Source organism: Lissotriton helveticus, chromosome 4_1, assembly GCF_964261635.1.
Source record: "Lissotriton helveticus chromosome 4_1, aLisHel1.1, whole genome shotgun sequence".
In the NCBI taxonomy this organism is placed as follows: Eukaryota; Metazoa; Chordata; class Amphibia; order Caudata; family Salamandridae; genus Lissotriton; species Lissotriton helveticus.
Window position 1 is genome coordinate 73,298,043 of NC_136063.1, and position 25,708 is coordinate 73,323,750.

A 25,708-nucleotide genomic window follows, 5' to 3' on the forward strand; every position below is an offset into this window, starting at 1 on the left:
ACTTTTACAGCCTACATATTCTGAAGAGAATACTGCCTTATATGGAGACAGCGGGTAGACCCCAATGATAAACATCCACTCATCCACTCCGGGCTGCACTCTGACAATCCATCTATCTGGACGTACCCGAAAAATACGTACAGTGACAACAATGGGTTAAAAAAAACTGCTGTTCTAGCTCTTCGATATATCCCCACCCGAAATCCATATAACTCATATCTGAAGTCACTTCACTGACCACCAATATATCCAGGAATCAATTTTAAAGCATCGACTGCCTGGCCCGTGCTGTGTCAGAGGGGTGTCACATCACTAACATGGAAGTTCTCGGGCCACCATCCCATCACCACTGCCAGGCTATGGAGCTATAAACCTGCCAAGTTACAGAAAGAAACAAATCTCATTTTCAGAAAAAAGGTTAAAAGCTTGCCTATTTTAATGATAAACACTGGCCTTGCTTGCACAGTGGTTTATAAAAGGGCAATGTAGCTTCTTAGAGGCATTGTGAATTCAGTAGGCAGCAAGAAGCTTTGCACAGACAAAATCATAAATGACAATAGCAAAACAAGCGCCTGGTTTGGACCTTCTAGTTCTGAGTGCTATACTCAAATGGAATCAATCTCCACAGGAAGAGGAGTACATGTCACTCAGCACAATATATGGGAACTAACAGATTCTCAAGATTTAAGATATTACCAAATTAATAAGGGCCCAGATGCCCTGCCCATGTTCATTATCAAACATATCCATGCGGAGTGGACAACCTTCCTTCAGCCACACCTTTCAAATACCGGTTACTGGCGCTATTCCATGTTCACGGAAGGTGGCCTAATTCTACCCACAAGCCAAAAGATCAGACAACTACTCTGCTGGGCAGGTCAGGGAAGTTTTCAAAGCACGTATTCAACCTCTGAATCCATGGGCACTCCAAAGTCATGGACATTGTTTTCATCATCCTCTTCAACAAAGGAGAGTTGCTCCGCCCTGCTGGGTTTAATTGAACAATGTTAACATGGAACAGCACAGAGCTTACGGCACGTGCATACATTTCACCAGCATGTTTGATAAAGTGGACCTCCATATACCCTAGAAGAACCTTCAGAAGAGTTGTCCAAGTTTTTTTTTTTTTACGCTTGCGAATGGAATTCCATCAAGGTACGTGGGTGCAAATCCTACTGGGTAACGGAAAATGGCACTCTCAATAAACAGAAGGGTACAATTGTGCAACACAAGGCTGCGTTTTGGCTACTTTTTTTTCCTCACACCATCTACACGAGTCTCTAAATTCCATCCTCTCCTTCAAATTTTTTCTTTGGTAATTAAGAATTGATCTGCTTTATGTAGGTGAACAAATTGCTTTGTTGTACTACTTAAAGACTGGACCTCAACAAAAATGGAACTGCTTACAAAATTATGAGAAATTGGTTAAATTATCTCAAATGGTTTCAAAAAGTGAAATCATGGGATTTTTGAAGAAACCTAGATTTCTATGGTACATTGATGACCATTCACTGGAGACCCTGATACTTAATGGTTATAAAAGGACTTCTTTATGCTCCTCTTAATTTTGGAAAGCCCATCTTGAAACAAACTACTTTAGTCACGGCCACTCGAAAAGAGCTATCTTGTTGACAGTGGAGTATGAGAAAACAAAGTTAATGAATTTTAGCTTACATATAAGAGGCTAAACGTCTGGACATTTCATTATAAGGCTTAGAGAGCACCCGGTTAAAATTATCACGTTTTAATGTCATAGGTTTCCTCTGGAAAAGATTTCTCAGTGATGATTTCAAAGATTGTTCATGAGACAGTCCAGCTATTGAGGGCATTAAATAAGAGATGGTCATGACTCGTAATTCTCTGAAAGCTTACGAACAGGTAATCAAGATTTGATATAATTTGAAAGTATTCAATGTAATGCTTGTAATCCTTGCATCACCTCTACTCACTCCTTCCTACTACCTTTACTATAATCTCTCTCCTTCTTTCATCCTCAATCTAACTACCCAACCCTTCTCTATCTACTTATTCAACAGTCCTCATTCTCTTTACGTGATCTCTGAAGTATTCTTTATCCTTATCCGCTCGTTAGACTCAAATGCCTCGTTCGATGTTATCAAATTGCCCTATGTTGATCTGTTCTTGTTGTGTAACTTATCCTGTAAAGCGCTCTGATACTCTTGGGTCCAGCTAGCGCTATATAAAACCTTTTAAATAAATAAATAAAATAAATAAATGCTTTGCAGAGTCTTTTATCATTCAACGAAAGACTGCACGGTTCTCACTGCTACTCACCAGCATGATGACACACCAGTTCAGGATGCCTCTGTAGTTACTGAAGCCGCTGGCGGAGCTGAGCAGGGACTCCTGCAGCTTGTGGCATCTGGTCAGGGGAAAGAAGATGCATGGACTCAGGTGAGTGGAAGGAGACAGCAGAGAACAGCTCGAGCATTCTGTAGAACTTAGAGGTTTGCATTTGTTATGTTATGTTATGTTAATAACAATTTCTAAAGCGCACGGGCACCCAAGGGTTTCATGGCGCGGATAGTGAGGAAAAATTGCCAGCTACACTAAAGGTGAGGCACACATGGGTATTCAAAGAGAAAGAGATTAGAATGCTACACAAGGAGTGAACTTGAAGATATGCTTTCACAAGCAATAAGTTACAATAGAAATGATCTTTACAGTATGGAAGGCCACCAGGCTCTTTTAATCTACTCAGGTCTTTTATTCTTCTACACCTACAAGGTTTACACAGTCCTTACAACCCCACATTTCTGTTTCCACCTTCCCCATTTTTGCTTTCCTTTAAAAGACTCATGGAAGAGTCAAACTTACCACTACTGCCGGAGAGGCAAAGAGGAACTGAACCCTCAGAGCTAAACCTTCACTCCACTGGTCAGGCTGAGACTCTTGATTGGTACGACTAATGGTACAAGCAAACTATGCTGGACCACGGGGAGCAAGAAATGCTCTTGGGTCTTTTTGTCTGGCCTCGGTCCATGGGCAGAAAGTCCTTAACACGGCATGTCTCTGGACTGGATTGCACTGCAGTTTCACACTAGCTAGCTGCATAAGTGAGGATAGCCAAGATCCTGCAGTTTCACACTAGCTAGCTGCATAAGTGAGGATAGCCAAGATCCTGCAGTTTCACACTAGCTAGCTGCATAAGTAAGGATAGCCAAGATCCTGCAGTTTCACACTAGCTAGCTGCATAAGTAAGGATAGCCAAGATCCTGCAGTTTCACACTAGCTAGCTGCATAAGTAAGGATAGCCAAGATCCTGCAGTTTCACACTAGCTAGCTGCATAAGTAAGGATAGCCAAGATCCTGCAGTTTCACACTAGTTAGCTGCATAAGTAAGGATAGCCAAGATCCTGCAGTTTCACACTAGTTAGCTGCATAAGTAAGGATAGCCAAGATCCTGCAGTTTCACACTAGCTAGCTGCATAAGTGAGGATAGCCAAGATCCTGCAGTTTCACACTAGCTAGCTGCATAAGTAAGGATAGCCAAGATCCTGCAGTTTCACACTAGCTAGCTGCATAAGTAAGGATAGCCAAGATCCTGCAGTTTCACACTAGTTAGCTGCATAAGTAAGGATAGCCAAGATCCTGCAGTTTCACACTAGCTAGCTGCATAAGTGAGGATAGCCAAGAGCTTGCAGTTTCACACTAGCTAGCTGCATAAGTAAGGATAGCCAAGATCCTGCAGTTTCACACTAGCTAGCTGCATAAGTGAGGATAGCCAAGAGCCTGCAGTTTCACACTAGCGAGCGGCATACGTAAGGATAGCCAAGAGCCTGCAGTTTCACACTAGCGAGCTGCATAAGTAGGGATAGCCAAGACGCGCTTTAGCGACTTGACATATCATTAGCAGTTCAACTAAGCCTGACTGACCTACACCAAGAGGTGGAAAAGGTCCAGAATCAGCTACATCATCACACACTGGTCACCTACAGTAAAGGTTAGTGTTCAGGTCCGTGATATTTCTTTAAACGAAACACGACTACTTAAAATCAGGAAACGTGGGTCACTTAAAAACCAGAACAATTCACTCCCAAAAGGTCCAATACTTCCAGCAGGCTTGATAAGACGACCCCAAGTGTGCACTAAACATAATAGCTAGGTAACCAAAAACTCAAATATATTGAATTTTAGGACTCCATGGATGTTAATTGGTTGCTATGACTAGTACTCAGAATCACCCCGCTATTATCGGATCCTCAGACTAGGTTAATCACGTACATCCTGGTTTCCATTACCACAATCCCATCAATGTGCCCCCACTGTCTCAACATCTACCGTAGATTCCGTGACAGCACAGACGATCCACTCTACGGAGGAGCACTGCTTCTGCCAAACCACAACAACAACAAAGCACAACGATTATAGATATGCTAAGCCACTACGGCTGGAAAGAAAGGATCCCACAGGACAAAGCGATTCAAGACCCTGCCCGGTGCTCAGGGGCCTACAGTCCCCAAGAATAGCTGGAGGTCCCACCAGAGTTTACAAGATTATTTGGGAACCTACGTGATCGAAGAATCATGTCTGCATTCCTTCGGAGGAATTTTCTGGGTCCAAGGGATAGGACTGACTTCAAGTGTCAACTCTTATTCACTGCTAGAGGCCTTCAAGATCTTCCAAAGCAGGGCAGGGTTCTCTACGCAGATCAATTTTTTCCATTTCAATTTTTCTTTGACAGATGTGGTCAATCCAAAATGGCAGTTAAACTATATCTATGTATATTTTATCAAAATTGACAAATAGCCATTTTCCTTTTTTCAAATTTAAAAATCACTAAACAGATCAAAGGATCTCAAGTTGGACCACGCGACTTCACCTCTTCCAAGCTTGGAGAAAACGCACCCAGTCATTTTTTAGTCGCTATTACAGACATTTCCCTATAAAAATAAGATTATGTTGACCTGTTGGAAAAGCTTTAATCAATTATAATCTGACCCCTCTGGTTCCGACATAGAATTAAAAAATTCTAGTTATTGTGTCAAGAATATTAAATTCTATTAAGAACATGGAGGCCCAAATTTTCCGACCTGTGCACATGTACCTATTTTAATTTATGATATTTGAGAATTATGTTTCTGGTGACTGCTTATGCCTTACTTGGATGGGTTACTTTAATGATTCTTCCTGTTTGAATTTCCTGTTTGGGGGGGATAGAAGTTACCTCGCTATTTGTCATTTCAGGAAACTAGCATAAACAAGAGTAATGGTCGCCCTGGAGCACCCGAGAGGTCGCCTGGACGTCAATCCGTATGTTAGGATTCGGCGACAAAGGAATCAGAGATGGCATTTTTTTGTCCAAGGTTCTATGATCTGGGTCCTTCAAGATGGTTTGAAAAACACATTTGAAGTTTTCAATTACTTAATTTTTTTCCTCTGGATGAGGAGCTAGCCTGCCAGGTTGTTCATCTTTAGCAAGATTGAGAACAGAAAGAGGAGGGGCCAATGTGTCTGATAAAGGAATGTGTGTGGTCTGAATGGACCCTCCCTTAAACGTTTTAAACCTCCTTGATCGATCCTCAAAAACTTCTTCATGATCTGGTCGATGTGAAGGTAACATACTTTTGGAAATGTTTGGGTGAAGTGATATTTGATATGAACATTTTTATTTTTTATTTGATACCACTTCATAAAACATAACTAGAACTTGTGCCCTATAGAACCTATAACTTGTGTCCACACCATGCAGGGTTATAAAGGATGTTATTTCAGATGTTGCAGGGATAAGAATGACGTAATAGAACATATCATGAGTGATGTAATATGAATTAATTATCAGTACATGGCGTGAGTTACAGCTACTTTAGGCAATAAGTTATACTTACTTGAGATAACTATAATGGGTGAATTTCAGTGGTTTTGTCTGTTTAAAATAGTTTTAACTGAAAGCTTCACCGAACATTTTCTCCTAACCATAAAGTCCCTTTAATGTTTTTTTCCCAGTGAATTTCTCGGGATGTTTTTTAAGGCAAGTCACTGCCAATGTATAAGAGGTAGGCTTATTGGTTTTGTCAAAGGGTCATTGCAATGCTGGTCAAAATACACTTAAATAAAACATTTATAGTCAAAACAACATTAAACAGGTGTCAGAGTCTCTTGCACTCCTCAATCTCCATATGCAGCCATACGACCAACCACAAAGGGTCCCTGCATTCCCAAACTCCCGCCTCTCTCCTAACTTCACTGCCCTTTCTCTCCACTTTACCCAGCTGTCCCACTCACTATACCCTCTAGTTCCCCCCATCTCACCATGTTCTCTCCACATTATCCACCCGTTTCCCTGCTGTGCCTCTCTTTCTCCACTTCACCCAATTTCTCTCACTTCACCCTCCTCGCTTTCCGCCTTATCGTACTTTCACCCTCTCCATGCCTGGCTTTCCTCTCACTGTGACTCAACTACTCTCACTGCACTCTATTTCCATGACACCTTTCTCTGGCTATCAACCTCCTCTCACTCTTGTTCACTGTCTTGCCTTTCTGACTTCCACTCATTCTCTCCCCTCACCATTCTCCTAATGTTCTTCACTATCCTTCCTACTGCCTCCATCTCCTCCCGATTACCCGCCCGTCTGTTTCAGCTTCCCCTCTCTCCACCTCACCCTCACTGCTGCTGCTTACTTTATAATGATAGTGTATTTAACCCGTTCCGTGCTCCTGTCGGCCAACAGCCGACGGGGGCACTCCCTCCCCAGTGCTGCGAACGTCCAACGGCCGTCGCAGCCCCGCCCACTCATTAGAACGCCCGCATTGCAGCGGAATTGCCGCCGCGGTTAAGGCGTTAAAGGAATAAGGGGTGTGTATGTGTTTGTGTGGGTGCATAGGTGTGCGTAACCGAGCTTAGCACTTATTTGACGTTGAATCAGTTCTTGACTAGTAGCTCACCACATCCTTAACAGTGGCAGCACTAAGGCCTTGATTGCATAGCACATACTCATGAGTATACGGGAAATCTAGAAAGACATGGATTTTGTGTATTTTAACTAAATAAGCGAGGTAGCAATTGGAAGAGCAATCAAAGGAAGCAACAAAACAAAACCAGACATCAAACGCGGGCTGTTTCTACCCAGAATAGTACCTCTTTCGAGGGTGGACACTGGACTTGTAATTTGATGACTAGTTTCTCAACCACCACTTTTGATCAGTCTTTTGAGCAGAATGCCTCTTAAGCAAAACAAAGAGGAAACATACAGACCATGCACGTGCCTTGAAATTGAACTGTCTCTCCTAAATACTGACTGGCATGTGTCATCTTCTCTCCCGTTCCCCTGTCTCCCGCCAGTTTTTCCCATTCCCATCACCCCCTCTTTACCCATCACCCTCCCTGTCCATCAATCTCCACTTCTTGTTCGACTACTATCCACCATTCTCTTCACATTCCTTTTCTGACTCAGCTCCACCACTTAGGATTTGCTCATGACCTTCCTATGTAATCACCTTTCTCTTCATCCTACACCATTCTTTATTACTCTCTCTCTGCTCACCTCATCACCGGACTCAGTACATGTGTACCCATCCCCCACACTTTTGCAAGCTCTTTTTGCTGGCATTTTGGACTCTGAGCACTATACCACTGCTGACCAGTGCTAAAGTGCATGTGCCTTTCCCCTAAACACATTGGTTTATCCAAAACTGGTATATTTAATTTATCTGTAAATCTCTAGTAAATGTACACTACCTGTGCCCAGGGCCTGAACATAGATGCTAATAGTGGAATGTTGCACTGACTGTGCCACACACACACGTAGCCCTTTAAACATCCAAGATCTGCCACTACAGAGCCTGTGGGTGCAGCTTTACTGCCATGTTGACTTGGCATTTAAAACCCCTTGCCAAGCCTTAAACTCTCCTTTTATTACACATTAGTCGCCCCTATCGTAGGCCCTATGTAGCCCATAGGGCAGGATGCTGTGTCAGTAAAAGGTAGGAAATGTACTTTGACGTTTTGCATTTCCTGATAGTGAAAAACACCCCTATTCATGTTTCACTACTGTGAGGCCTACTCATCTCATACATTAACACTGGGAATTCCCTATAACACTTTTGAGCTGTAATTCCTGATTGAGAAGTAGTAGCTCGGTCCAGTTTTAGATCGTTGGAATGGTAATGATAACATCTCTCTACTGGTAAAGTTGGATTTAACATATTTTAGAAATACCTCTTTTGTAAAGTTGCCTTTCTCTGCTCTTCAAGCTCAGTGTGCTTGCAGCCTGTCTCCAATACACGTCTGGGGTGGGTGACAGCTTGACTTTGTGCATTCCCTATAGACAGACACACACATGCAAAGGAAGGTTATGTGTGTCCGAGTGCCAGTCTGCATCCTGATGGCACATCCTGGGCAGTCAGGAGGGAGGAGGCGACACCTAGGCAGTGTCCTGTCCCCACACAAAGGGTTGATTACCCCTGTAGTGAGTCTGGAGCCAGGGTTAGGAAGAAAGGACCTCTGTGCACTTCAAAGATCCTTCTTTAAAGTTACCCCACTTCAAAAGCACAACTGCATACGAGTACTAGGTACCTGACCCCACCAAATTAGACACTACTGGAAGTGTAAAGAAATTGTCAGGAAGACTGTGCTGCTACAAGGACTGTCACTCTGCTGGACTGATGCTCTGGAACAACTGCTATTCTGCTGTGCTGCCCTGCTTCCCTCTGACCCTGCTGAGTAAGAACTGGACTCTGCTTGAACACAGAATGATCTCCATCGGCTTTTTTTCTTGCCTCCGGTTTTTGAGACTGAGGGATATCAAAGTCTCACCACCTGCTTGCTCATGGTCCATTGGAAGTGGACCCAGGTGCTAGCTCCAGTTGAACCGATGCATGTCTTGTCTGTGTGTAGCAGAACCTATGCATCGTCTCTTGCCAGAGCAGAATCGGTGTATCACCTTAAAGAACTGACATATCAAACCAAGGCGCCGCTGCTGCAGTATGGAAAGATTTTGCAGGCCGGCAGCACTTGCAGTCAAAGTAACGCAGGCATGTACTTCACGCCAGGTAGAATAGCAACATTTTAAACACAGCATGCCGCCTACAACCCGTTGGGCCGGCCGCGATATAAAGTTTATGCGAGCTGTTTACAGATATCTCTTCTAGCAAGCAGGTTAGCGGTGTACATACAACATTATCCATTTGAGGTTCCGTTTATCTGCTATAACAAACTAACTAAATCAACAGAAACCCACGCCTCCCATGAGTCCCAACATACAAGGAAACTGCAAGAAGTGTTTTGAGGTGCAGTGCTGCATGTCACTCCTGGCCTGCGGGGGAGGAGAGAAGAGGGGGTGGTCTATGATCCAAACTGAGAATACAACAGAACATGACGTATTGGACGTAGCGCTACATGTGACATGCAAGTGTGATACTTAAAGTATCTAGTGACGGGGATAATCAGCAGTCCAACTATTCGCAAGGGGGCAGTGGCTGATGCGGCTTGTGATCCAATCTCCTTTGGTGTCATGAGCAGCTCAGTGTCCCTAGCTACCCACCCATGTGCCAAGCACTCAGGTTGTCTGAAAGTAGGATGGTGCATATGGCTGCAGTATGGAAAGATAGATGCATGCCCTCGACTGCGTCGAGTAACCCAGTGCATGGTCTATGGAACCAATGCCGCTCGACACCTCGTATTCGGAACGGGCACATCGCCACCACTGCTTGAAGAAAATCGACACATCACCTCGACTGCAAGATCGAAACGACGCATCGCTTGGCTGCACCCCGCATCTCGCTATTCAGGATCAAGGTACTTTGTTCAGCAGGCCTTGCATGGCTCCTGTATCCGACCTGTGCTACATCGCGGTCAGCGTAAACTCTTGACTTTGTCACCGGTCCAGCATGACAAGATACCTCTCATAAGCTCTTATTCCTTCAAAGCGCTATTTTTACATGTAATCTTTAAAACTTCATATCGCAACTTTTACTTGTTGGATTTTTGTCATTTAGGTCTTGTTTTATTTATAAAATCATCATCTGTTTTTCAAACTGTTACTGTTTGAAGTGTTGCACAAACACTTTACACATTGCCTCTTAAGTTAAGCCTGACTGCTCGGTATCAAGCTACCAGAGGGTGAGCACAGGTTTCTTTATGGTGTGTGCCCGACTTTCCCTGAATAGGATTGTGAATCCTGCTTGGACAGGGTACATACCTCTGCCAACCACAAACCCTATTTCGAACAATACTCCTCTCACATCATCTACAACGTCATTTCTTTGACAGTTATCACCCCCCTGCTCCTCACCAAACAACCCTGTCATATTTCTTCTCTTTTAATACGTTATTTACTCATTTCATCCACCTGTTTCATTACCATTCTTCTATCTTATTCTTCCCTTTCTTTTTTTCTTACACCTCTTTCCTCCCCGCACATTCTCCACTATTCAACCTGAATCTCGTCTCTGTGCCCAGTCACCTTTTCCTCTTGTCAAGATTCTGGAATCTTTAATCATGTTTGTTACCTATCGAAGCCACACTTCTGAAGGTGGCTGTGGATTTTTCAGGATCTATTCTACAATGAAAGGACACCAACGCTTCTACAGCTAGTAGTTAATCTATAGCTACTATCATAAATATTCTAAGTGAATTATGAATGCTACCTTTGGAAGTGCCCAAAAACACCACATTTATTTGAATCTTAAAGAAGTGTGTTTATCTACATCAGGGACACATAGCAGCTCAGAATTGTTTTTTTTTTTTTAAATCGCGAGTGGCGGGTTTATGACGGCCCCCAGCCGTCATCAGCATACGAGCCCCATAGTGCATGACGGCTGGGGGCCGTCATCAGCATGGAAGGGGTTAAAGAAGTGTGTTGTTTATCTACATCAGGGACACCTAGCAGTTCAGAATTTTTTATATTGATTGTATGACAAAGTGTTTTTTCTTATAGTGCTTGCAGTTTGTAAGAAATGCGATTAATATTTGGGGTAGGCGACTTCCAACCTCAATGAACAAAACTTATTGTAAGGAAGAACCCTCAAAGTCACTAAAATATTGTTAGCTCAGCTCCCTGGTAATGATGGCACAGAGCAGACAAGCTTAACTTTGGGAAAAGTTTAGTTTATTTATGCAATACTAAAACAATAATAAGTCAAAATATTAAGTAACAAAGATGTCAAACAAATTGAATTTGAAAAATAGAGTATAATGTATTAAACAAATTACACTAAAACAACAAAAATCCAATAAGGAGAACCGGAGACACGAGTTTACATTTTTAGGTGAAAATAGCACCAAAAAGCAAAAAGTGCCAATGGTAAGGGCAGACTGGGACCTAGACGCGATTTGAGGCCAACCGTGGTGGAGCTCGTGTTGGACATACTAGGTGGAATGGTCCTGGTGAAAGTCTGGAGGTCAAAAAGTTAAAAACCGTTTAAGTACCACTTCAGAAAGGGACTTTGTGACTTTTTGGGAAGAAAATTCCTCTCTGTGAGGGAGTCACTGAAACTGTAGCCGCTGCCACAGAACCAAATCACAGATACTTGAAGCAGGCTGGTCCCGGTAACAATTTTGAAATTTCTTGCTGAACATTTTTTAAGTCCCAAATCAGAATGGAAGTTTAAGATTTTTGGGAGGTGAGGAGATCTCTGAGGAGAATGTAGTTGAAATTCAATCAGACACTGAGGAAGTGCCAGTCGGATACTTGCCTCAGCATGTCCCGCAGAAGCCCTGGAGGAAAAGTTTTCAAACGTTTCCAAACTCTTCTTGTGCCCAAACAATCACAAGAGTACACTTCTATGGTCCCAAGAAACTCCGGGCAAGTCACTTAAATACTCCCAGGGTGTCAGGCAAAGACCAACTGCAAAGTTCAGTCCAGGTCCAGTTGCCAATGGTCATCTGTGCACTTCAGTAAAAAGGCTTTTTGTGTCCTTGTAGGCTCGTGGAAGGTCAGTCAACTCACTCCTTGGAGTCTACTTTGTCCTGGGTACAGCAGAGAGCAGCTCTAGTCCTTTGGGGTTCCTCTAAGGTACAGACAACAGTTTCAGTCCTAATGTGATCGTCCACAGGCCCAGAGAGTGTTCTGAGGAGGGTGCCTTGGTGTGCCACTTTTAATGAATGGCGCTAGCTAGTGGGTGGGGGTGACTCAAGGGTGGGGAAAAAGTTGCAAGTGGTCATATAATCCATCATCTGCTACATAATTTCCAGATATTAACAAAACAAAGTTGTTTCTAGCTCTAACAGATTGAAGGTTACTAAAAACGCCGCCACGTGTTGCAGCATTAAGGAAGGCTCTTAGCAAATCTCGACTGGTCACTTTTCAGTTGCCTACTGCTGCATTTCAGTGTTTAAGTACTATTTACCGAGGATTAACCTTTCCCAAGATAAAAACGTGTAAAAAATGTAAACATAACAGAGGAATACTAACACAAAATGTGCCTCAATGGGTGCTGCCCTCCACATGGGACATTTAACTTCCAGGCCTTGGGAGCATTTTCTAGACGATAAAGTAGGGACTTATAGGCCAGTTAAATGTGTCAATTAGGGATAAGCCAATTTAACCATGTTTAACACCTTCGCTGCGGCGGCTACTCCGCCGCAGCGCTAAGGGGGCGGGGGGGGCGCGCGGCGCGCCCATGCTGGTGACGGAACCGCTCCGTCACCAGCCTCGGTTGAGCTGTGCTCATGACGGAGCGGTTCTGTCATGGCCCTGCCCGCTCAATAGAACGCGCCGCGCAGGCATGAAATCAGCGCCGCGCAGGCGCGTCGGGCGTGCCATGACGAAACCGCTCCGTCATCAGCACAGCGCTACCGCAGTGATGACGGAGCAGTTCCGTCAGCAGTTTACTCCCGCTTAGTAGGGGTAAAGTGTACAGAGTTCAAAAACCAGAAAAATAGTTTTCGGAAAAAGAATATCTGAGTGGACCATGCAGATTTCTTCAAATGTTTCACCCTTTTTTTCAGAAAAATAAGTACGAGTAGCAAGATTTGAACTTGAAGCGTCAGATTGGAGGAACAGCTCCAAAGCAAGTGCATAAGCCCAGTATGTTCTCTTATCAGTTTAGGACTGGAGGAGTAACAGCAGCACTATGGAATTATGCAACGGGGAGGACAAAATTATTCAGTAAGGCTGACTAAATTACACAGCGTACTGCAGGCACTATTATTTAAGTGTTTCGTCATGTTTTACACATATTAAAACGGTCTGGAAAAATGTTTCATATCATTAGTACCAGTTTAACACACAACTACAGCAATAAGCAGCTGAAAGGTGACAAGTAAACCTTTGCGAAGGGCCTTCCACTGTGCAGCAACAGGCACTCTGTTAAACTCAGCATGGTATGCAGCAGATGACGGATTATGTGTAAGGCTCCCTGTTTTCCGTTTTTACTGACTTTTACAGATAAATACAAACAGAAAACATTCATTTTCTTGTCTGTATTTATTTTTAAATGTGGTTAAAAACGGAAATTGGGTTGCTTTTTAAGTAATTCTAAATACTATCTGCCATGCCAATAGATGTGTGGATTGATAGATAAGGGGGTTAATAAAAAGGATTTTTAGTAAAGAGGCTTTAACAGCAGTGGATATGCACAAGGTTGATCCTGAAATTTGCATATATTGATACAGGTGCACTGATTTACCTTTTGCAGGTGTTCACAAAACGGAAACCTGGCAGATATTCAAGCAGGAGCGCATATTTATTGGTTAAAAAAATGTGTAAATATACTAATTTCAGCTTAATTTTTACAAAAACCCCTAACTCAATATGGATAAATACTGATAAAATTAACAAAAAATAAATATGGATAATACAGACGGAAATGTTAGAAAAATAAATACCATAAAGCCGGTAGCCCTAATTATGTATCAAACGAGACAATTTCATAATTACTCATAAAATGGTGCATTTGCAGAATCATATCATGCCACAGGCCCTGACCATCATCAATTTCTGCCTGTTCAGGTGACAAAATAAGAGAATATGTTGGGAGAGAATAAATGCAGAGGCATTGTTGCCCCATAGTGGGGTATCTGTTCATTAAGTTTTTTCTAATTATATTAGCGAGCTCCGCCTTCTACAAGCACCTTGGGAGACAGGAAGCAGGACAGTGGCAGACTGGCCAGTGCTTTTCTTTGCATAATGGACTCTTGCACTGCTCCTTCCCTCTCTGCATCGGTGTTGTATTAGTGAAAAGTGACAAGTTTTTCACTGAAGACTCGAAACTTTACTATTATAATTTCTTTTTTTTGCTTAATATAGTGCCGGATGTATGACGTTACAACGCATGCTTTTACCACGCATGCTGTTACAACGCAGTATTTACAACGCAAACCTTTACAACGCATAGCGCTTTGGGGTGTTGGATAGTGAATAGTTTAATTTACTATTCCAACTCCAGTCCCCGTGGACACTAGGGAAGGTGTTGGATAGTAAATTAAATCTATTCCCTATCCTAGAGCGCCCCGCAGCGCAATGCGTTGTAATGGTTTTTGTTGTAAAACCTGCGTTGTAAAAGCACTGCGTTGTAAAAGTTTCGTTGTAAAGGATGTTTCCCTATAGTGCCATAAGCAGGGCTACAGGAATTATGCGGCTGCAGAATATTCTGCATAGCAATGGATTTGCCACGCTAGTCATATATAACCCATGATCTGCTGCATAATTTCCAGATATTTACAAAAGAAAATTCTAGCTCAAACGGATCGAAGGGTACTAAAAACACCGCCAAGTGTGCTGCATTATGGAAGGCTCTTCGCGAATGTTGACTGGTCACCTTTAAGTTGCCTACTGCTGCATTCAAGTGTTAAAGTCGCATTTACCGAGTGTTCACGTGAAAAAATGTAAACATAAAAGAACAACATCACAAAATGTGCCACATTACGCAGAGTAATTTAGGTTTTTTGCCACATAATTTAGTCAACCTTGTCACATAATTTGGTTTACCTGAGACACATAATTCCAGTGGGACTGGCCATAAATTAGGGATGTAGTCCCAGCAGAAAGAAAACAAAGCACTACTAAGATTTATATACAGATTATATGCATATTTTTCACTTTTCTTGCAATGGCAAAATCCTTTACACTGCTTCTGCCATAATACTGTTTTAACTGACTGTGTGACGGAAGCTTGCGGTCTCGATACAGTAGGGGTGTCTCGGGTACCCCTCTGTTTACACGTACACAGTAATCGCAACCATCCACTGTGACCTCTCCGCTGTACCCAGGCACTTAAAGTAACACGGGGCATTGGCGTTATAGATGAAAGGTGTATAATTTGGCTAAGATTGTGAGCCTGCTGGCCTGTGTGAATTTTTTCCTGATGAAAAAGAACAAAAGATGGTTTTCTGCTTGTGAATGGGCTTTGAATGGGCCACAGAGCAATCTCTAGAAACGCGCCTGCATGAGTGTCTGGTCCTATAAATTTGGGATGTGGATGTCAAATCCTGTAAAGTTCCCTCAACTTGGTCCAAAGGGGCCATCTGTCGCAGCAGTGGTCCTCGCCTGCACCAACCTTTCCAGGCCCTTGGCTTCCAAAATGGAAGCTGCAGAGCTTCAGGTTATGTACCATGCACAGGAACATATATAACACTGCACACGCGCGGGTATGACGCGCTGCCCAGTGTCACCAGACGCAGTCTCCATATAGGCCAACGGCGAGTTCTGTACACAGCAGTGGAACTTTATAGGAGTGGGCACCAAACAGTGACACAGATGAAAGGGCCAGTTCAAACCAGCGATCCTTAACTCCCAGCAGTGCTTAATTTGAGCTGGTGGTTTCCGATGCTCGGAACCGGCACTGAATTGTCAACATTGGTTCTTTTCACAGTCTGCCACAAGGTGGTGGTGCTGTCTGGCTAATTTATAGATGACCACAACAACAGTTGATTATTAATTCAATATATTTTAAAAATTACTATTACCCGCCGCCCTGGCCAATCTTATATCTTTGGGGGCCTGAAGTAGTGAAGATTGTCACACCTGTAGGAGTGTGATGGCTAGTAATTGTGTTGATACTTCCGTTGGCAGTGCCGGCAGGGGCAAAGTGTGGTGCAAGCTGCAGTGGCCTCCTGAAGAAGAGCGCCCTGGCATTTATTCTGATTTTACAAATTAAGCACTCACTGGGGTAGCGCCTAGAGAACCCCTCCCGGTGCAAGTGAGACACAGTGCCATGAGACAGGCCTTATGTAACACACATGACCTGTGTTTACCAATGACCAAAAGTCATTCTGCAGCTGGGGTCGCGGGCAGGGGTTGCATCTCCTCGGTCACCATGGTCCAGGACTTTTCCGCCCCATCCAGCAGGAAAACCTCGTGCCCCTGCCCAGTGAAGGTGGCCTGGAAACTTGGGGAAAGTCCGAGTCTGGCACTGGATAGCGCTGTAATTAACAGAAAACTGAAGGAACTTTCCTTTCAGCAGCTGTCCCCATAAAATGTGTAGAGAAAATGTCTACATCTTTAAACATGATAAAGTTATGCTGCAAAGTTACTTGAAATTTGTACGAAATTAGAGGACAGGAAATAATTATTTCGCGGTTGGGCGGAGCCTAGGCAAACAGAACTGCTTGGGCTCCAAGGCAATGCGCACAAAAACACGTCAAAACCTGCAAATTTCACCAAATTATGAAACGTGACTTGGCACATATGTTTTCTTCTAGCAATTTTTACGAAATGAGTGTATCAGGCCTGTTTAAAAAAATAATATATGATTAATCGGCATATGGGGAAAGTATGTGGCGTTACGGCCAGCAGCGCAGTCGATTTTGTAACAGGGAAACCAGTGCCAAGTCCCGGCGTTGGTGCAACATCCTGTGATTCTGGGCAAAACACCTATTCTCCTTGTGCCTTAAAAAAATTACTAAATTAAAATCTGACGTTGTGTAATTGAACTGGTGCTCGTGGGCTCAGCTCCCGCTATAAAGCTGCAAAAAGCCATGTCTTCCCTGGACCGGAATCAAGCATCCTAGGTCCAGGGAAGGCATGGCTTGGCAGTTCGGGCTGGACTGTTCCCATGAGGCACAGGGTCAAGACTGATTTGCATATGGCCATGTCTGAACTGGGGTGGCTTGGTGAGCAAAATAACGATGGATTGAACCCAGATCTGTGACTGGGGGTGAATGTTTTGCCAATGTGCAACATTCCGTCCATCATCTTGTGTGTTTTGCTGTTCACCCTATGTGGGAAGGGTATGCCCAGACGTGGATCCTGTGCTCACTACGCCACTGGAGTCAAGCTATCCTGGCTGAAGACGGCTGATAGCCAGAAACCGGTCCTCGGAAGCTTGATTCCGGTCCAGGAAAGACATGGCTTGGCAGTTCAGGCTGGACTGTTCCCATGAGGCACAGGGTCAAGACTGATTTGCATATGGCCATGTCTGAACTGGGGTGGCTTGGTGAGCAAAATATCGATGGATTAAACCCAGACCTGTGACTGGGGGTGAATGTTTTGCATTGTGCAACATTCCGTCCATCATCTTGTGTGTTTTGTTGTTCATCAGGTTATGGAGCTGAATTGACAGATGATACACCAAGTGCATTATTTTTTATTTTTACAGTTTAATATAGCGCGAACCTGACCAAAAGAGAGCGCTTTACATTAACACCAATCACATTAAATACTTTTTTTTGGTATTCCCGGGGAGATTACATGATTTGGCCAGAATCGCAGGATGTTGCACGTCGTAACCGAGATTCGAACCCGGTTCCCCATATCCAAAGTTGGCAGCTCAGGCTGTATCGCCACATCTTTCTGAACAGTGGTCGTCGGGGTGAAACTAGATTGCAACAGTCTGGCAGAAGAGACCCACAAAGAAACTCGAAAAGTATTGCCAGCTTCGGTTCCCAGATATTTACTCCCAATAATAGGGCCAACAGAATAATTCAGCAGTGGCGGGACGAATTAGGAGGCAGCATTACGTGCCAAATCTGCTGTGTTAATATTTCAACACCTTTTGAATGCCCAATCACAGTAATAAATTGCTTTAAAATGACTGGTTAACGTTTGCCAAGTGCTTGGTGCAGCCCAGTGCAGAAATGTGAAAAACTTTTGATCTACTTGGCAATTACACTTTTTTTTTGTTCAAGTGTGTAGGTCACAGGGCAGAGATTCAAATGCATGTGGAAACCGCCGCCATCTTCGTTCCTCCCGGAGGCAAGATGCAGTATTAGTCAACACTAGAAACCTCGGTCATTCGGTGGATGTGGTTTTAAAGCATCCGCGGAGAGTGAAAGTTGCTTCTGTAACTGAAACGAGCGGCCCCCCTCCAGGGCAATGTCGTGCAAACCTGGTTTGTGCTGTGCTTGTTTAAAATCAGACTTGTTGCACCCGTGGACTACTGACTACCCCTCTCCCCCACTACAGACCATGTAAGAGATATTCCGTGTTTCAATAACAAAGAACCAGCAGCGTCAGGACCAGTGATGTCATTCAGGGCGGGCAGCTGGCATTCAGCGCCAAGAACCCAGGGGCGGCTGGGCTCGCCCTTCTGAGCACTAGGGCTCCGCCCTACTCATTTCAACCTGTTTTTATTATATTAATAGGTAATATCTTAATAAAACTGGAGCATCAGAAGCTGCAACGGGGCATTGGCTGAAGTGGAGGCAAGGAAATACAGTCAATATTGTGCACATACTGGAGGGTGGGAGAGCACGTGAATGCGTGAACAGGAATTTATGTGCGAGCATGAAAGAATGAACAAGCAGGGAGTGAGAATGAGGGAGACTGATTGTTAGTGAGTTTGAGTGAATGCAAGAGCGACTGCAAGTGTGAGAAGGGAATAGAATGATTGCGAGACAGTGTTGAAGAGTGCAAGGGTGGCTGAGAGAGCGCGCGACAGTGAGCGTGATGGAGTGAGAATGAGTGAGAATAAATGAGAACGAGTGAGTAGGAGCGAATGCAAGTCAGTCACTGAGTGAGAAAGTATTGGGAAGTGAGACTAGGTGAATATAAGTGAGTGCGAATAAATGAGTGACAAAGAGTGAGTCAGAGTGAATCAGAGTGAGACGGTGAGCTTGAGAGGGAGTGGAAGTGAGTGATAAAGTATGACTGAGTCAGAGTGCCAACAAGTGAGTGCACTAATAAGTGAAACAGAATCACAATGAATACAGGAGTTCAAGCAAATGTGAATGAGTCAGTTAACATAAGGGAGTGAGAAAGTCGTAATCCAGACACATCCTGTAAACACATATCCTACTACAAGCAACCCAACCCCCACCCCAAGAGCCACACTTGTGGTATTCAGGTTTTTCTTTTTACACCTCTTTCTGTCTTTTATTTGCCCCCTGTCTATTTAATTCATTCTTATCAGATCTTTCCCAACATTTGGATGTGGATAATCGGCATGTGCCTAGGATTGGGGGGGGGGGGGGAGGGGCAGAAATTAGTTACCTCCAGTATGGCCGATGACACCATCCTCGTGAGTCAAACTCCTATCGGCCTACAAAGACTTATTTCTGCCTTTGATGACTACACCCAACAGAATGGCCTTGAATTGAATGTCAAAATAACTAAAGTGATAAAAGTTGGTGTAGCGAAACAGAAATTGGATTCCTGGAAGGCCAGAGCAGTTATAATTGATACTGTTAAGACATATAGATACCTAGGGGTGGTGTTTGACAACCGTGTGTCTTTTAAATTTCATCTTAAGGAACTAAGGGCTAAGGCTGTAACCTTGATCCACGCTTTTAAATGTCTTAAAAAGGAATTGAACTGCCAATCATATGATTTTATTCTTAAAGTGATTAAAGCCAAATTACAACCAACCCTCATATATGGTTCTCCTATTATTAGAGGAAAAGGTTTGAAAATGCTTGACCTATTGGTTGTAAAAGTCTTCAAAGCAACCTTTGGGATTGCCAGGTCAGTGTGTCAAGTAGAAACAAGAATGGAGTTTGGTCTACAGAGCCTGGTATCAAAAGGGGCTTTTTTAAATGTATGGTCGCATTGTCAACATCAGCACCAGCATCCTTAGGGAACATTTGTTGGCAAGAAAAAGACAAGTCTGTCTATGCGACTCAATGGAGATCTTATATTTTAACTTCCCTAAGAGATATTGTCCTGCAAATTGCACTGCAAAATCTGAAAATGCCCAATTACGAGTACATTTAAAAAAAAAAAAAAAACAGCTTATTAAAACTGAATCGCTTAAATTGGATAAAATTGACTTGGCAGAAAAAAATTATGCATGGTATGGGATTAATCCATTATTGCATAATCCATACCAATCCCTGTGTATTCAGCCGTATTGGAATGTTTTTTTCTCAGCAACGTTCAAAAATAAGTTTAAGGTTACGTATGGGATTAAATCCAACAAAGGAGGCACGCAATCGTGGATCAAGCAGTGCCCGGACTCCAACAGTAGACTTTGTGGTTGGCCACAGGAAACACTAGTCCATATAGTGTGTGTGTTTCCCAAGTTGATTAAGCTTCGACGTACAGTTTTGATACCCTTTCTTGAAGAGCGGGGTGAGATCTGCTCATCAGGCCTTAATCATGTCACTATCTGGCAAATCGATTCCATGATTGTGTCATTTGGTAAAAATGTTATTGGCAGTTGAAAAAATGTTTGACACAATAAGGTAGATCTCCAGTACTTTTTATGGTTGTGTTGACTAATAGCATTATCTGGCTTATAATCTTTATTACTTAATAATAATGCTACAAGGGTGATAATTTGACATCTTAAAACAGACGTGCCACTACTATTGCAAATTGATGCACTTTATTATTGTTTTAATATGATGGCCATTGTAATAATTGCACATTAGCACTTTACAGTAAATTGACGCACTTTATTATTGCTTTGATATGATGGTTGCTGCAATAATTGCACATTAGCACCTTGAAATGTAATTTGTGCAGGAAATGTACATTAGAAACTTTTTTGTTTCAGGTAATTTTGCATTTTAGCATTAATGCCTCGAACTACAACATGTGTAATGTTTTGCAGCTGAAATTAAACGGTTATTCGTTATACATAATGGGGAGATATTCTAAGGAAATAGTATGCTGTGCACAACGTCACCCTTATAATATAAAATGTGCAATATTATTCTGTATTTATTGATGTTATGTGATTGGATTCTATTTTATTGATCAGTTTTAAAATTGTATATATAGGACAGTTTCTTATTTTATGTGCTGGGAAGATGTTTTGCTCGTAATTAATTTTTAATGATTAATCTAGTTATTAAGATTGTGATGTGAAGTTGTTGTGATTGCACTGATTTGAAGTAATCAAGCAATAAAGATTAACAATAATGGTCATGCTCAGTAAGGCCAGACCTGAGAAATACTCTGTTTCCCCACTCCCTTGGCATTGACTCGGGGTCCTACGGGGCTTGTGATACGAGACAAGCTCAGACACAGCCCAGATGCCAGGTTCAGACTGCCCCAGCCCTAATGAAGTTGGGAATCTTTGATAGGCAGACGTCAAACGGAAAATCATCATGTGAAGCGCTGTGATTGGAGAATGTATATTACACGAACGCATGACAACATACCCGACAACGGAGTTCAAATGTTTGCATGACAGCCTTACACCCACGACGACTTGTTAAGATTGGGCAGACGAACTGGTCTGAAACTGAACCTTTTTGAATGAATAAATAAATAAAATGCCATTAAAAATATATAAAAATAAAAAAATCCATAATAATGGATGCCACTGATGCAATATGATCTTTGGAACCTGCACGCGCGTAACATTCTGTTACTGCAATTGCCAGCTTTTAATCTTTTCATTTCCTTAGCACTGCGCACGCTCGCGCTGTAACACGGGCACTCGCGTTTTTATATAATTTAGAGGCTTCTGATTTGTGGAGTACTTACCCGCACTATAATAGTTGTTGCACCCGCATTGTGCGGGATCTAAACAGCAGGGCTGCTTGTGAGGCTCGCATCGCGGCGTTAGCCGCCATATTGGGTCAGTGTCAAAGCGATACAAAAGCTCCGTCCATCATCCCCTTTTGTATCGCTTTGTTCGCCCTAAGTGTGGCAGGGTATGCTCAGACGTGAGTCCCTTGTTCACTTGGCCACTGGATTCAAGATAGCCTGGCTGATGAGGATTATGAATCCGAAACCGGTCCCAGGATGCTTGTTTCCGGTCCAGGGAAGACATGGTGTAATGGGGCGCCCGTGGCATGGGACCCCGTTCAGAGGTCTGAACGGATGCGAGTACGAGAACCTCTACACATTGCCTGTAGTAACCCCTCTTCTATCCCTCAGCAGACGAACTATCAGGGGTCTGGGGAAGACTTTGCCGTACTACAGGAGGAAGAACGGGACTGGCCCTTTAACCATCAAGCAGACGAGGAGTGGGCGGAGTCACGGAGCGACTGGGCTACGTCAAAAGAGGAAGACCGGGACAAGGAGGTGTGCTTGTACACCTGGAGCGAGGCAGAGGAGAGCGGACGGAGAGAGGGAGATTCGGAGGAGACGGAAGACGCGCTAGGAGGACGAGGAGCCGGAACGGGAGGAAAGACGCCAGGAGGCCAACGACCCCACGTGTCGCCCAGCCACTCACCCAGGGGAGGTGCAAGGCTCACACAGGTGCGTAATCGTCTCAGGGGCTGGGTGGGACGAAGGGGAGGTCCTACGGTAATCTGAGAGACATCCCTAGGTCCCGGTTAACCCCGTCCGGAGCACTTAAACCCCCCCCCATCACGCCTATTCACGGGATCAGAAGAGCGGGAGCACGCGTGGTTTGAGTCCTCACCCCCTTTCCCTGCTACGGCTGGCTTTGCCGGACATCACTCTTACGAGTGCCTTTTGTTTGTTTGTTTTCTTGCTGGTCCTTGGGAGGAGGCGAGGTCAAGACGGACCCCGGAGACCCCACCGCCCGACGGAGCCTGATCGGCGATCGGAGGAAGTCTCGGCTCGACACCCGTAGGAGAAGAAGGTCCCGAAGCAGATCCCCCAGACGAACCCCACTACTGAGACGGACTTGTTCGGACCATTTACTAAGCATAATAAAACCCGTTGTTACCAAGACTCGCCTCCTGCCATTCACTGTTCACCCCGCCCAAACCGAAAAGCTCACACATGGCTTGGCAGTTCGGGCTGGACTGTTCCCACGAGGCACAGGGTCAGACTGATTTGCATATAGCCATGTCTGAACTGGGGTGGCTGAGTGAACTAAAGAATGGTGATGGATTATACCCAGATCAGTTGACTGGGGGCGAGTGTTTGATTTGTTCAAACGCTCCATCCATCATCCCCTTTTGTATCGCCCTCTTCTTTTCAGGGCACGGTAGCGGCGGCAGAATCCGTTCGAAACCTGGGAGTGACGATGGAACCCAATTTACAACTGGATGGTTTTGTAAATAAAACAGTGTCCACCTGTATGGTGCTGCTGCGCACCCTGCGGAATTTTGCCGCTAAGTTGGCACTCTCCCGCCGGCGCCTCGACTCTTCTTCAGCAGCGCTCAAGGATCTTCATTGGCTGCCTATTTCCCAACGTGTTGAATTTAAAGCTCTGGGTTTGGTTTTTCTGGCTCTTCAAGGTCTGGGACCGATTTCTTTGCAGGAGTTGTTCTCCTGGTATGCCCCTACTAAATCTCTTCACTCCGCCTCAGCCGACCTAGTGGTAGTTCCCAAGATCCGGAGGATACGGATGGGTGGCCGTTCTTTTGGCTACACGGCATCCAGGATATGGAATGCATTGCCATGGTCTCTTAGAAGCTTGGGAGACCTTTCCTCTTTTAAAAAGGGACTAAAAACTCACCTCTTCCCAAGGATACTGTAGTTGGCTGCTAAAGTAATGTTTTGTGTGCAGGCCTTGAAAGATTACAGCACCAGGATACCCGTCGGGTGACAGCTGCGCTTTACAAATGTGCCATACATACATACATACAATACCCTGGCACATTGTACGTCATTTTTGGTCTAAGGGGCACATGAGAAAGATTGGCCCTGGCACAAAGAAGGCAGTCTAAAAAAATGATAGCAAAAAAAAATAAAAAAAACACACACACAAAGGACAGGCACCCACTGAACTTTTTGACAAAGCTGGCGTTAACTTCAGGACAGCATGAGGTTTCACTGGCTTGGCAGAAAGGATTTTTATGGCAAGGGCCCTTACCCAGCTTACGGCTGTTCTGTAAATGTATGCGAAAGCTGTTTTAGAGTGCACTATGCAACCCCACATTTAAAAAAAAATTCTGGGTGGGAGGGGTAGAGCAGGAGATGCCCCTCCCCCACACTCCTGCTTGCGCCGGGACAATCTGAGTAGCTAAACCTCTTTAACATAACATAACATAACTTAGAAGCAGCCAAGCTCACTATCTTCACCAGCTACAATTCAAGGCAAGTATTACACCTCACCGCTTTCAGAGACCGCCAGCTGCCACAGGTAAACAGGCCCTTTCTTGGGGAACACGCCTCACTTCCTGTACCCCCCATGAAACCCGGGCATTAGACTTTGGGAATTGTAAAATGCCTACATGCTGTGGTGCAATGCACTGCCCTCCAGGAGATATAGATATATATTACCTACTGGCGATAGCCAGTAGGTATATATAGTTAGGATTTTTTTCCTATGGGATTTTTGAAAATTCTATGTCGAATAACTTTGGCGTTTGAGGACAGAATTGGCTGAAATTTTCAGGAAAATGGAACATTTTGTTTGAGCAGCCCCTGAAAATTTGGGGGGGTTTCGTCAAGGGGGGGCCGAGAAAAAAGGGGGGTCCCAAAACGTGTTTTTCCCATGCAATTTTCCATAGGGCGGTTGGCCTCACTTTTAGCCTGAACAGGTGAATGGATTTACACCAAACTTGGCAAAATTGTAGGGACTGGTAGCCCGATGTGCCTTTGCTATGTCTCAAGATATAGGCTCCAGTGGTTTTTACGAAAATTAACTTTGAAAAATATATATTGGGCTACATTGGGCTATATATATGTTGGAGCCCAAATGTAGCCCAATGTAGCCCAAAGATGGCCACCAGAGTAAAAAAAAAACAAATGTAGCCCAAATATCAGCCAGATGTAGCCCAACTATAGCCCAATGACAGAATGTCCCAGAGTGTTCTAAAGAACAACTAGAGTGCTAACAGTCCTACTTATTACAAAGGTATGGCACACCTGAAGCCATCTTGATTGGAATAAAGTGGTAACTCTTAAAACATTTAATTTAAAAAGGAACAAAATGAGGGGGTTCATTTTGCCATAGAAAGTATGATTAGCGAATATATGACGAAATCCCGCATACCATCAGTCCGCAAAAAAAATCCTGCATGTACTATTAGGCCGCAAATTAAAATAACGAAAACTTTTAGAACGAATATGCCTTTAGCATACACTAAACAACTAAACTACCCTAAACCCTAAATCACTACCCCCAGCATGACCCTACACTACACAAACAGTACAACACTACCCTAAACCCTAAAACACTACCCCCAGCATGACCCTACACTACACAAACACTACAACACTACCCTAAACCCTAAAACACTACCCCCAGCATGACCCTACACTACGCAAACACTACAACACTACCCAAAACCCTAAAACACTATACCCCAGCATGACCCTACACTACAACACTACCCTAAACCCTAAAACACTACCCCCAGCATGACCCTACACTACACAAACACTACAACACAACCCTAAACCCTAAAACACTACCCCCAGCATGACCCTACACTACGCAAACACTACAATACAACCCTAAACCCTAAAACACTACCCCCAGCATGACCCTACACTACGCAAACACTACAACACTACCCTAAACCCTAAAACACTACCCCCAGCATGACACA

At 43.9% G+C, this 25,708-nt stretch overlaps 1 protein-coding gene across 1 annotated transcript in view; it reads right to left on the reverse strand.

Annotated features, from left to right (window-relative positions):
- DGAT1 (diacylglycerol O-acyltransferase 1) overlaps positions 1–25,708 on the reverse strand; it is a 151,983-nt gene that overhangs the window by 90,967 nt on the left and 35,308 nt on the right. Inside the window, exon 2 of the mRNA XM_078686451.1 lies at positions 2,296–2,383. Within this exon, the coding sequence (XP_078542577.1) occupies positions 2,296–2,383 (88 nt within the window). The remainder of the gene's footprint in view (positions 1–2,295; positions 2,384–25,708) is intronic.